Source organism: Atta colombica, unplaced genomic scaffold (genome assembly GCF_001594045.1).
Source record: "Atta colombica isolate Treedump-2 unplaced genomic scaffold, Acol1.0 scaffold9, whole genome shotgun sequence".
Classification (NCBI taxonomy): domain Eukaryota; kingdom Metazoa; phylum Arthropoda; class Insecta; order Hymenoptera; family Formicidae; genus Atta; species Atta colombica.
The window spans coordinates 229,966-244,049 of NW_017259583.1; the positions used below are offsets into that span (position 1 = coordinate 229,966).

Sequence of the window (14,084 nt, forward strand, 5' to 3'; positions counted from 1 at the left end):
GTCATTGACAAACAGTATTTTAATTATACTTGCGGAAGGAATTTACTTTTTAATTATAAAAAGGGTAAAGAATTAAGAAAAACATAGAGTATAAAAATCCATAGATGACGGAATGAACTTAACCATTGACTATGCGACCGCGAAACGCAATCGATACAATCTGAAAACTATAATGCGTTACGAAATAAATGATTACTTTAAACTCAATATATAGTATAAGAAATTCCATAAGTGTTAATATATTTATACAAGTTTTTTTATACAATATAAAATGCTTCCCACCTTCGTTACTGTTGCCGATCGAAAAAATAGCGACTTTACTTACTTTAGTTAATGATTTCTTAAAAACGAATAGGAAGTCATATTTTATATTATACCTTGTAATATCAAGTTTTATGTCTCAGTGTTTCAAAAAATTGTTAAGAAAAACTTTTTTATTGAATAAAAAGACCACTTTCGAATAAGCTTTATAGGGATCCTATGTATATACCCACATAACAATATGTTATCAAAAAGGTTTCTAAAAAATATCTCATTTCTGAATCTGATAACTTAAAGGAGAGAATGCGATGTGATAATAATCGATTGCGACGAAACTTGTTGTAGTGACAGATCTGCATGTCAAGTGATACTGGGTAAAGAGATGTAATGCACTTCTCAAGCGTTTATGAGAAAATCGATTAAAAGTTTGTCAAATATTGGTCTTTAATAATTTTTTACTCAAATACTATCAATTTTACAGAAAAACTGCAAGAGACAAAAATCATTTATTTTCTTCTCATAGAACTTTAAGAATTTTTTTAGAATTTTTTATCAACTTTTTTTTTGCCGTATGATAACACGATATTTAAAAAATTCTAAAAAAATTCTCAGAATTTTATTGAGAAGAAAATAAACAATTGTCTCTCGCTGTTTTTCTATAAAGTTGATAGTATTTGAGTAGAAAATTATTAAAAAACCAATATTTAACTCCAGCAAACGAGAATGGATTAAAATATGAATTGAAATGGATTCAGATTTTCAGAAATATTGATTCACGAACGTTAAAATGAATGCTTTTCAATCCTGAATGCATTTTTATTCATTGATAGGAATTGGAGCATGGAGCATATCTCTACGCTTTTCAATCTAAAAATAATATTAGCTTTTTCTGTGCATTGTGAATACTGTTCAATTCAAAATTTTGAATAAGAAATGTAGTTTTTCAATCCACTTGCATCTAATTGAACCTAATTGAATCCAATTAAATCCAATTAAATCCAAAAAAAGTATTCGCTATTTAAAATACGCATTCGGATAGAAAAAATTTTCAATCCATTTTAATCCATTCTCGTTTACTGGAACGATTTTTAATCGATTTTTTCACAAACACTTGAGAAGTGCATTATCCCTTTACTCAGTATTACTTGATATGCAGATTTATCGCTACAACGAGGTTCGTCACAATCAATTATTATGTCGCGTCTTCTCCTTGTTAGAAAAATTTCTAAAAAGTCATATAAAGATATCTAAATGTTATCTAATGCACTGTTGAGAATTTTTTGAGAACAGAAAGATATCACAAAAATGATACCTAAAAGATTTCTCAAATTGCATGTCCTTATGATATCCAAAATATATTAACATATAGAGTTCGTATTTATGATGTCTAAAAGGAATCTGTTATATATCAAAGTCGTCGAAAGATTAAAAGATGACTTCTGTAAACATCTTTTAGTTGCCTTTAAGACTTCTTTTTGATATTTTGACATGTAACGTTTAATAACATTAGATATCTGAATTAATTTTTGTACAAAACTAAACGAAATTGTATGACTATTAATATATATTCCATTTATGTGTATGACTGTCAATATATATTCTATTATGTCTGCAATACTTGCCATGTACAAGAGCCATTATCTTTCATCATAGTCTGCTTTGAGGCTTTGACTTGCTTTTAAAAAATATTTCATGAGTATTCGTCATATAAGTTATTTCTTATAATGCTGCACTTTTTATTCTATCCCGTATGGTTTTCAAACATGAGAACCCAAACTCCACCACGTCCGTCTGATGGCAATTCTGCGTATTGCTCGCGGGCTAAAAGATATTTTTTCTATATTGTCTTTTCGGTACGAAAAAATGTCTTATAGTCAACTTTTTGCTTTACCGAGAAGACAATCAGAGAAAGATAACAAAAAGATGTCTTTTTTTTTAAGTTGTCTTTTTAACAAATCTTATAATCTTATAATCATCTTTCAACTTGCTGAAGAGAAAACAAAACGTTTATTTTTGTCATTTTTTAGAGATTTTTTCGTTATCCTTTAATTTTTGTGCTATCTTAAATTGTATAAGTCAAGTTATGAGTCTGCTTTTTAAAAATGTTATTTTATCATATCTTCAAAAATGATAACAAATGGATTTCTCATAAAAAATATCATAATTATGTCTATTTTATGAATCAAATATAGTGGTGCATGCGCATGCCTCAAATACCATACAACATAATGATATGAGAGAACAAATTAATATCATTTAGCATGATATCAGATAAAAGATAAAAAATCAAGAAATCTCTGAAATGTCTGAGATGCTTAAAGAATTCTCCTAATAGATGTCTGATTAAATGATTATTATAAGATATCATTTGGACATCATTTTCAAATTAACTAAATGTACTCCTGAAAAAGTTCTCTTAAAGTTTTCATTCTAACAAATATGCTGTCTTGGCGTGCGCGCGCGCGCGCGCGCGCGTGTGTGTGTGTATATTTTTTTAAACGCTTCAATTTTAAAGTGGAATATCTCGATTTTGAATTCCACTCCGGGTTTTGAGTTTTAAAACACATATGTTCAGGACACTAAAACAAACTTATTCTATAAGTTTTAGAAAAATTTAAAGAAAATGAATTAAGGGGTGAAATACTCTTTAAAAAAAAATGATATTTCTCTTCCGAGCCGAATATCGTTGGAAGTATAAAAAATATTTAAAAATTTTTTAAACAAAAATTGTATGGTTTCAAGAGTATTTTAAAGTTGTGAAGAAAAAAATTTTTTTGTTTAACAATACCTCCACCATCCACAGTTTTTTTAAATTTTTTAATTTTCTTTTACTAAATTAAAGATTATTTTTTTCCAAATTCATGTATAATAAAGTTATATTACAACATATGCATATTACAATATTTGCATATTACAACATTTTTTTAGAATTAACTATAAACGCTTCCTTATATACTCTATTCGTGTTCATATGCGTAAGTAATTATCGTCAAAACAATAGGATATATACATAAAGTGTTTTAAGTAAAATTTGTATACTTTTCTATATATAAATATGTATACAGGATTCTTCTAATTTGATCATCTGAAATATTTCTGTTGTTTTTAATGATACGAGAAAATACCAAAGAAGAAAGTTGTTCAATTCGAACAGGCACATATTATGGTGAGCAAAAAATGTTTCTCAGGTCATATTTTTTCAGACTTCAAGGTTACCTCCATTTTTTTAAATGTAATTGTAATTTTTATACACAATATGATTCCTCTAATTATTTTGAATATAAAAGTATTAAGGTAGTGATATAAAAAATGATAAAAAAACCAATAGTTTACGAGATAATTTATAGCTTATTCTGGCATACATTAACATAAAATATGTTAAATAACTTGTAAACTATAATATTAACTAATTTTTTGGTAATACCTTAATACTTTCATACAACAGAATAATGAGATGAATCAATTGATAGAAAGAAAACACATAGTTGTTTAAAAAAGATATATATGCAAAATGAATAATTTTTTAATTTAACAACTTTGGAAAAAATCTTTAATTTGGTAAAAAAATGTGAAAAATTTAAGAAAACTGTAAGTGAGAGTATATTGTTAAACAAAAAATTGAAAAAATTTTTTAATTAAAAAAAATTTGTTTCTTCACAACTTTAAAGTAGGTACTCTTGAAACCATACAACTTTTGTTTAAAAAATTTTTTTCATTTTTTTACTTCCGATGACATTCGAAAGAGAAATACCACTTTTTTTTTAAAGAGGTTTTAATGTTTCACCCTTTAAATAGGAGTTAGCGCCCATATAAAATAATTACGTATCTCTTATAGATTTTTGTGATTTTAACAACATGAAAAATCAAATCGATGCTGGACAGTTGTAAAACGTCTTTTGTGAATAGTGAAAATATTAATAAAATAAAGATAAACTAACTCAGCAATATACAATCTTACAGACATAACTCGCAAATACAAGAAATTCATTAAATACAAGTAAAGAAATTGTCATTATTTAGAAATGTATTAGAAATGTACAATTTTGCTTTCGCCGTTTTTTTCTGAAATTCTGGCCTAAATATTCCTTGTCTTCCGTGTCAAAATCACCTTTTTTGTAGCCTTTTTTGTAGGTCGAAACCAGTACTCATATGTTGAAATCGATGGAGTAATCATAAGCTTCCGATAGCATTCGTTGATTTTTAGCAGCACTTTTCTTCCAATGGAAGCAAAAAAGCAAAGTTTCTCGCAAATTGCGTTTTGTTGGCAAAACACAAAATTCGACATATTCAATGCTCAAAAAAACACTGTTGTTTACACTTCGACAAAATAACACATACTGAAAACTAAAGCCACTGATAATACTTTGAACATGAAGGTAACAACAATATGACCTGATGCGATAGTACTAATCATGCTATTTCTTGAAAATCCTTTAAAATTAATACACATTCCCAATAATTTTGTTAGAAATAATTTTATTCCAATTCTTAACAAACAATTCTATAACAATTTCCCTCCAAATTCTCTAGAGAACAAAATTTTTGAATGGTTATGCCTGACAAAAAAATTCATTAATGACCATCCTGATATACTCATTACAATGCACAAGGATAATGTTACTGTTGCTCTTGACAAGAACATCTATATATCGAAAATGGAGGAGATTCTTTTTGATGTAGATACTTATCAAAGAATTCAAAAGATCCGATAAAAAAATTGACTCAAGATCTGTGTGTTACTTACGAGATGGAAGTACAATGAGTTTATTGAGGATTCCACATATCGAAGATTGCTCACAACGGATGGCAATATTCCTAGGACTTATGGATTAATAAAAATTCATAAAGCTGGTAACCCATTGAGAGTGATTGTATCTTTGTTAAACAGTCCTTTACTATCTCTTATTTTACTTACATAATATTATCAAAAATAGTATACCAAATATTCCAAGCCACATTAAAGATAACTTTTATTTTGTTTGACATATTAAATGGCAAACAATTAGAATCTATGTTTTAACTTCTTTGTGTCTCTTTTTATAAATATACCTATTGATTTAGCAATCAATAGCATTAGTAAAAGATGAGATCATATTTCTATGAGGACAAAGATGTCTAAAGAAGAATTTATTGTTGCAGTCAATTTTATACTAAATTCAACCTTTTTTTCGTTCAATCAGAAAATAAGTATTTGGCATTCTAATAGGTTCACCGTTATCGTCCGTTATAATTGCAAACATTGTAATGCAAGATCTGGAAGAAATGGCGATCACAAAATTACAAATACTATCACTGTTTTATTTCTGTTATGTTGATGACATCACATTCTTGCACTTCCATTGGATATGATCAATAGTACACTGAGCATTTTCAATTCTCTACACACAAGATTACTATGGAGGTTGGTGTTAAAGATGGAATATATTTTCTTGATACAACAATTATTATTAACAATCAGAGAATTATTTTGATACATATCACAAAGCAACATTTTCTGGCAGGTTCCTCAATTTCTATTCGAATCAGCCTTTCTGTCACAAAAGAGGCACAATTATTAGTTTTTTAGACAAAATATTCTATCTGTCACATCTTCGCTTTCAACAAAAAAATTTGATCGACGCAATTCACATTTTTCTTGAAAATGGTTATCCTCTCTCTTTTATTTTTTCCATAATAGAAGAAAAATTAAAAAATTTTCATACATTGAAAATTAAAATTTTCATACATTGAATAAAAATAAAAATACACATAATTTACAAATTAAAGAAAAATTTATTTTCTTCAAAATTCCCTATGTACATTTCATCTCAGAAAGTTTTCTCTAACCTATCTCTAACATTATAAACTAGCTTTCATCATCACCTTAAAAAATTATCAATATCTTAAAAAATTTTATTAAGAGAGGTAAGGATAAGTTAGAATTGCTTTCGAATCAAAATGTTATATATAAATGTTATATATATCTCATGCGATGATTGTGACGCCAGCTATATTGGCCAAACAAAGAAAAAACTAAGTACTAGATTACACACATTTCGGATATCAATAAAAGAAGTTCTCCATTTGTTATATCCGATTATTTTAATCATAATTTCAGATGGAATGATGTGAAGATTTTAGATTTAATAATAGTCTTCTTATAACAAAAGATTGGTATCTGAAATTATTCACATTAAAAGGAATAGAGAGCAGAATCAAAGTTTAAACAAAAAAAATTATACTGAATCATTGCCAGTGTCTTAACCCTCAATATCACATCCGAGTATTTCTATATTATAACCCAGCGTTATCTTTTGCTTGTATCTCAGATTGTAGCATCAATTTTAAATAATTCTTTTTTAATCTATCGTTTGAAGTAATAGCTTATTATAGAAAGTTCTCAAGAATTATCATACATAAAACGATATAAACACTATATGAGCATAGATTAAGGCCGTTGAATCATTCAACATAAGATATCATATTGATTTATATAAGATGCTGGTCTTACACAATACTTACATATAGCTTATATGTCTTTTGTGTGATCTGTTCTAATAAAATATATATAAATTACATAACATTGGGATTATTTATATTATAATCATATACATTTCATCATGTTATATAATTATTCTGTACCTTTTCTGTAACTGTGCAACAGTTATATAACGTTTATTATATTGTTATATTTATTGTATATAATTGTAATTTGCAGTGAATGAAGAAACTCATTACAACTAACATATATGTTACATATAATCAACACGTTATATTACTTGTTATCTGTTATTTCGTTTTAGTACAGCAAAATAACAGTTATATAACTGCGTTTAGTTATATAACTTTGCAGGGTTGTTTGCATACATTATTTAATGAATTTAGAACGTAAAACCCCTTTTTAACCTAATACATAACCTAATCCACAACTTAAGCAATTTGATTCTAACTCAAAAACGGACCAAGTAAATTGAAAAAATGAAAATTGAGAAGGATGCATATTTACAGCCTGCGTATTACTAAATATAAGTTGATTTGCAAAGACTTCTTAATGAATAAGCTTTGTCATTAATTCAGTTATCGTTACCTTTTTATTTTAGATTTATGAATGATATAATCATAGGCGGCACCTGTCACTGATTAATTCTATTTTCAACATTTTTAACTTTCAACATCCAAGGATTCATGGAGGTCGATGACGATAGATTGAAGTTTTTAGATGTCAATAATAATATAATTGAATTTGGTATCGGAAACCAACATTTTCGAGTAGATATTTAAATTTCTTGTCTCATCACCTGATTTCTCAAAAAAAAGGTATGATTATTGGTTCGGTTCATAGAGTAATTTTGTTTTCGAATCTTAAATTTCATTTTGATGATTTTTGGTAATATCAATAACCGTCTGAAAAACATTAAGTTTAAAAGTAAGAAATCGGACAGCGATAACGCGGAAATTGTTGAAAGACCTTTATGGTTTACTGTTCCTTATGTACTGTTCCTACCCTGTTTCCGAAAAATTTAATAGATTAAACAGCGATGATATTAGGATATCATTTTATAATGTTAACAAATTATGGGAATTCATTAAAGTGCATAAAGATCCGCTCGCAAATAATATGAAATCGAATGTAGTGTATAAGATTTGTTGTAAAGACTACGATGCGAGTTACGTGGGACAGACGGGAAGACAGTTAAGGAGGAGAATTGCTGAGCATAGGAATTACATTCGGTGGAATACAATCCGTCAACTGATCACCGATTGCAAGAGGGCCACGAGTACGATTGGGAAAACATTTGTAATTTTGGAAGAACCTCAGTACAGAAAGAAATTAGTTTCGAAAATGCTGTACGTCAGGAAGTACACATGGTCTAAACTTTTAGACGGATATAAAGGAGTTTCCCAAGGCTTACTTTTCGATTGTTAATGGGCTATAAATGTCGAAGTTATTGAATTGTTAATCAGTGTCGTTCTTTTATTGAATTAAGATCATTCTATTTAGAAACTTTCGAATTGTTATTTCCTATTAGATTACAATCGATATTAAATTGTTTTTTCAAAAAAAAAGTTTCTTAATTATAACTTCTTAATTATAAATTTAAGAATTATTTCACTGATTAAGACAATTTTGACACTGATTCGCTGACAAAAACTAGTCAAAACTAGTTTTTGATTAAATTAATTATTTAGAACTTAATTATTTGGTGAATTCTCGTTGTAGTAAGTTTCCTTCTTCTTATTGTGATATTAAATTCGTTCTGTTTCTTAACAATTTAATTCTGTAAATTTTGAACACAATTTGAATTGTTATCAAAGTAATTTTCAATATTAAAGTTTCTGTAAATATGTCGAGATAGTTCATTAGAATGAATTAGTTTGCAGGTATTATAATATTAATTTGTCTCTAAAGATGGCTAAAAAATGAACCGAAACGTAAGTGTTATTTAATAAATTATTATCTAATAAAGAGTTTTGTATTGTATTTACATTGTTTTGCACAACAATTATCGCGCCTGAACTCCTATTGCCCTATTTTATTCAATTTCTTTGTGATTATTAAGTCTTTGTGAATCAACTTACAATTATTTAGTTTATTTGGAATTTAAACTTGGCGCCAATTGTTGATATCAAATTTTTTTTACAAATATTACATAAAATTTTGTGGAATTTAATGTGCCAATTTTGTTGATATCAAATATTTTATACGAATGATATATATCATTAGAGTTAAGTAAATAAAAAAATAGTACCACTTGGGTTTTATTTTTTAATTTGATAGAATTTACTTTGATTAAGAATCTGAGTTTTAATTTTTCATTTAGTACATTAGTTTCCAAGGAGTAATTTTTGATAGAGAATTAAAGTTGTCATTACTTGGATTGGAATAAGATCTGCAATAAGAATACCCTTGAAGAATAACTAAAAACTACTACTATTTGGATTGGAAACTTAGGTTTTATTCGAGAAGCACATATTCTTAGTATCTTTTTTTTAAAAAGATAAGTTTGTTTTTTAATACCGTATTTCCTCATCTGCTGATGAAAATATCAATATGAAAAAAAGTTACCAATATGAAAATGCAATACAATAAAAAGTTGCTTTAAAAATTCTGAAAAAATTCTTAGAGCTTTATAAGAAAAAAATAACAATTTTTGTCTCTTGCTGTTTTTCTGTAAAGTTAATATTATTTGAGTAAAAAATTATTGAAGATCAATATTCGGAAATTTTTAGTAATTAATATCTTGTTAACTATTGCGAAAATTGCAAAATGGGAGAGGACTTTTCGACTCAGTTCAGTCCATTTTCGCTATGCGAGAATTTTATTGTTAATTAGAATTTGTAATATACCGTTTTTATGTACAGGATATCCTAAAATTGATGATAAATATTTTAAAGACAAATTCGTAATATTTTAAAACAAAAAGTCTAATACGAAAATGCTGAGGTATAATTTCCAAACAGAAAAGTTCATTTATGAATGATAGGACTAGAATTTCGAGCACTTAAAGATGGCAAGATCAGTGTGAAAGTGCTGAATTTTGTTATTAAGCCCTATTAAAATATTTTACATTAAATCCTGAAACTAATTCTTTCTCTTCTACAAAATCTATCTACGATTCAACTCAGCTAATACCCTTACAAAAAATATTAAAAATAACGGCATTAACATAAACCTATACCATATATATATATATATATATCATTTTATAAAATCTAAAAATAAATTCGAAAAACTTTCGTAACTGACTATCTTATCACTCCTAAACATGCAAAATTCTAGTCCTGTTACAATTTGTAATTTTTTAAATTTTTTTTATTTTAAGATTATCTTAGCCTCGACATTTTTGTATTATGACTTAAAATATAAAAAATATTTTTCTTTTTTAAATATTTATCGTTGGCTGTTGTTTTCTCTTCTTATTTGAAATTAGGTCTAAAATTTTATGTCCGTAATTCTATAGGTCTATTTTCAGATACGGAATTAGTGTATATAACAGAACTAATATTTGATAAAACTTTTAGAACTTAAAATGAGAATATGTCTGATGATTGTCGAAAGCGAGAAAGAGAATTCTAATGCAGTATAGGGGAACAGAAAACAGACTGTTGAAATCGCTGTGAGATCTCGGACTGAGAAAAAAATTAACAAATCACATTTGAGCAATTCGACCAGTTAATCAACGGTGCGATCTTAATTTTTTCTCCATCCAAGATCTCGGGCCATGTTTTCTAGTTCGAATACAACTTTCATTCTCAAATAATTAAATTCTAAGCATTTCTAGAAAATTTAAAATATAGCAATATAATATAGAACCATATATGTGATAACACAAATTATAGAATTCAAAGCCTTAAGTGCTCTAGCTGGATTTTAATGCTTGTTGATTCTTGTGTGAATTTATATACTACATATGTAGTTCTCAGAAATGCGAAATGATTTTTCGATCTTGAAACGTTAACTCTACTAAACTATCGCAGTAATATCACGAGTTAAATTGACTAGCAATTTAATAAATTTTTTATGCTTATTCGCATCTTCGAAACGATCTTAATAATGTTGATATATTAAAATTTGTAAATAATTAATTATCTTATTGTGAAAAATATTACCTCGGCCGAGAGTCGAACCCGGATCTCTTCCGTGCGAGCATCCTAAGCCTTTAGACTACCAAGACCTTAGTAATATTTATCTGTAATAATTTAAAATAAAGTTTTGAAATTAATCTAATTCGATCTGCTGTTGATTCCAAATATTATTATAAACTGTTTTTCTTTTGTTTTGTTAGTATTGCGACGTCTTAGTAGCAGAAATACAGGAAATGTTGGCAAAACTCCCTGATCCTTTACCAGGTATAAGATGTCATGAAAAGAGAGGATGGCTGCCAACTGATTTTGACGTACAGTGCAGAGAAATTTTAAATAAACAAGTACGAGCTGTTTTGAGAAAAAGGATGAATATTCCTGAGGATCGTACGTGTCAATGTTAATATGTTAAAGATAAATTTATTGATAATAAAAGAAAATTACATTTTTATTATAGATCCAACATCGCTTCCACGAAAACGGAAATATGGCATTAAATTAAAATATAATAAAATGATTAATAAAAAAACAAAAAAGAATATAACAAATTCTACGGAATCAGGCTAATATTACGTTTATCGTTAATATTTCGAAATTAACAATTGAACATGATTAATAAAAATTGTAAACTTTGAATCTAAGCAATCAAAGTTATAATTATGTAAAAAAAATTTCTGAAATTATGTTCCTTTAAAAATATTAAAATATAATATCCCAATACATACTATTTGTTTATAAACATTAGTTCTCGAAAAGATGTATTATTTCTAATTTAATTCGTATTATTTCTAATTTAAAACGCAAAATTACAGCACTTTAAAGTTACCCTTGCATTTTTGACATATATTACCGACATTATCTGTATTACCGAATATGCACCACAACGAGGTTGCTAGAATTTTGCATGTTTTTGATTTGTATTAGATAATGGGTCATAAATTAAGAGATTTGATAAGACAATCTATCAATCTCAGAGACTTGTCACAAGCTCTAGTACAAATCTGAAATGATAGTACAAATCTGAAATGATCCGCAGGAAGAAATTAAGCATTAATATGAGCCTGCATTAATATGAGGAATCGATTGCAAGCAATAATCGAGCCACACGGAGGAAACACGTATTATGAAATTTACACAATGTGCAAAATCGATACACTTGCAGAAAAACGTGCAAAATCCATTCAACAATCTCATGATGCAGGTAATGTCGGGGTAACATATGTCAAAACTGCAAGGGTAACTTTAAAGTGCCGTAACTTTGCGAAAACAATCGCAGCAGCTCGATTTTTTATTTTTTTCATTTTTTATTTAATTAAATGGGAAAGTTCTAACTTTATGCCACTGCAAACAACATTTCCTAAAAAAATTTTACAAAGTCCGTGCATTCCGTCAAATATTGCATTTTCAATATAACAAACGCCTTCATATTTTTGAGAGTTACAGTAGCAGGGGCTACTACTATTGCATCAAATTTAAAATCTGGCCATAGCGTCTTAAATAAAGTAGAGATTTCAAGCTTTAATTTAAAAAAAAACGTTATTCTACAATAATTTTTCGCAAAGTTATCGTCAATTTTTGCCCACAATTTTTCTATGTCATAATTTTTTTGAGCAGTGTATATACAAGGTATCTCAGATCACAATCCACCCTTGTTATCACCGTAGGATAAAATCCAATCAAAAATATGTTCAGATCAAAGTTGTGGGGTAAAAAGATCTATTTATTGATTATATCAGTTTGATTTTGAATGGTTTTGCCAAGGTCAGATTAAAGTCACATCGATTTTTTTTAATAAAACATCCTATTCCTTATTCTAGAATTTTGGTAATAGCCAATATTCTTTTCAAAATCCTATAATAAAGTATCTTTTGATTAAGTAAATCTCAGGTTATGAAGATTAAAAGTTAATATCGTCGGCATTAGTATTACTCAAAGTACCGCGTGGAGGTTGCCCGGATTGATACCTTTTGCGTGCGTGCGTGCGTGCGTGCATACACACACACACAAATTATTGCGAAAAAGTTAAATGTCGCCGATAACCTTGATATATGTTGTTAACTCATAACTCTGAATAACCTCCAATAGGTTTTAGACAGACAATCGCCATTCGTTAAAAAGTTATTAACAATAAATTAAAAAAAAACGTATTATTTTTACTATAACAAAAATTGTAAATCTATGTAGAATCTCATTTTGTATTGTTCCACTCCCTCTCTCCTACTTTAATAAAACTTCTTTCGTGTAAAGTCGTGCGTTCTTAAACAAGGGAGAGATGGGATTGCTTCCGGTGAAAATCGTGCACCCCCAAAGAGAGAAAGAGATAGAGTGAAAATCATTTCGCGTATAAAATCGTTCTTATACGCTACTATATAATAACCAAAATGATAAGAAAACATTTTGAAAAAAAATTTTTGTTTTTAAAGTAAGGAATTTTTCAAAGCAGAGAATTTTTGTTTTTACATAGGGTCTTTTAATAAGGACGCTCGATTTTTAAATGTAAATAAAACAAGTTGTGTGTGAGATATCCACTCAATTTTTTTTTTATGTGAAAAAATTTTATGGCATTAAGTATGGAATATAACGTCGCTCAAATGTCCGCCGCGGCTTCGCTTGGTGACACGTATTCGGGCGGTCCAATTTTCGATGACTTTTTTGCATAAATCTGGCTGAATTTGCTGGATGGCGTTTGTTATGTTGCTTTGAGAGCTTCAATTGTTTGCGGTTTATTCGTATAGACCTGCGATTTAAGATAGCCCCAAAGGAAGAAGTCTAAAGGCGTTAAATCGCACGATCTCGGTGGTCAGTTCACGTCGTCGCCGCGCGAGATAACCATGCCCTCAAATCGCTCGTGCAGAATGTCCATCGTGACATGCGATGTGTGGCACGTAGCGCTATCCTGTTGGAATCATATGTTATCGATATCCATATCATCCATTTTAGGCCACAAGAAGTTGCTTATCATCGATCTATAGCGCTCGCCGTTTTGGAAGAAGTATGGACCGATGATCCACCAAAATCCGCACTAAACAGTGACTTTCTCGGGATGTATTTGGAGCTGGATTATCTCGCATGGATTGGTATCGTCCCAAATTCGACAATTTTGCTTGTTCACATATCCATTCATCCAAAAATGGGACTCATCGCTAAAGATTTATTTGGCGAAATTTGGATTAACTTCCAACTGCTCCAGAAACCCAATCAGCGAACACACGGCATTGTCTATGGTCGTTTACTTTAAGTTCTTGGGTCAGTTGAATTTT

General features: G+C 28.6%; 1 protein-coding gene across 1 annotated transcript in view; it reads left to right on the forward strand.

Moving 5' to 3' along the window:
- LOC108693268 (general transcription factor 3C polypeptide 5) overlaps nt 1-11,406 on the forward strand; it is a 51,059-nt gene extending 39,653 nt beyond the window's left edge. Inside the window, exons 7-8 of the mRNA XM_018202139.1 lie at nt 11,028-11,211; nt 11,282-11,406. Coding sequence (XP_018057628.1) covers nt 11,028-11,211; nt 11,282-11,391 — 294 coding nt within the window. The 3' untranslated portion in view covers nt 11,392-11,406. The remainder of the gene's footprint in view (nt 1-11,027; nt 11,212-11,281) is intronic.
- The last annotated feature ends 2,678 nt before the right edge of the window (nt 11,407-14,084 follow it).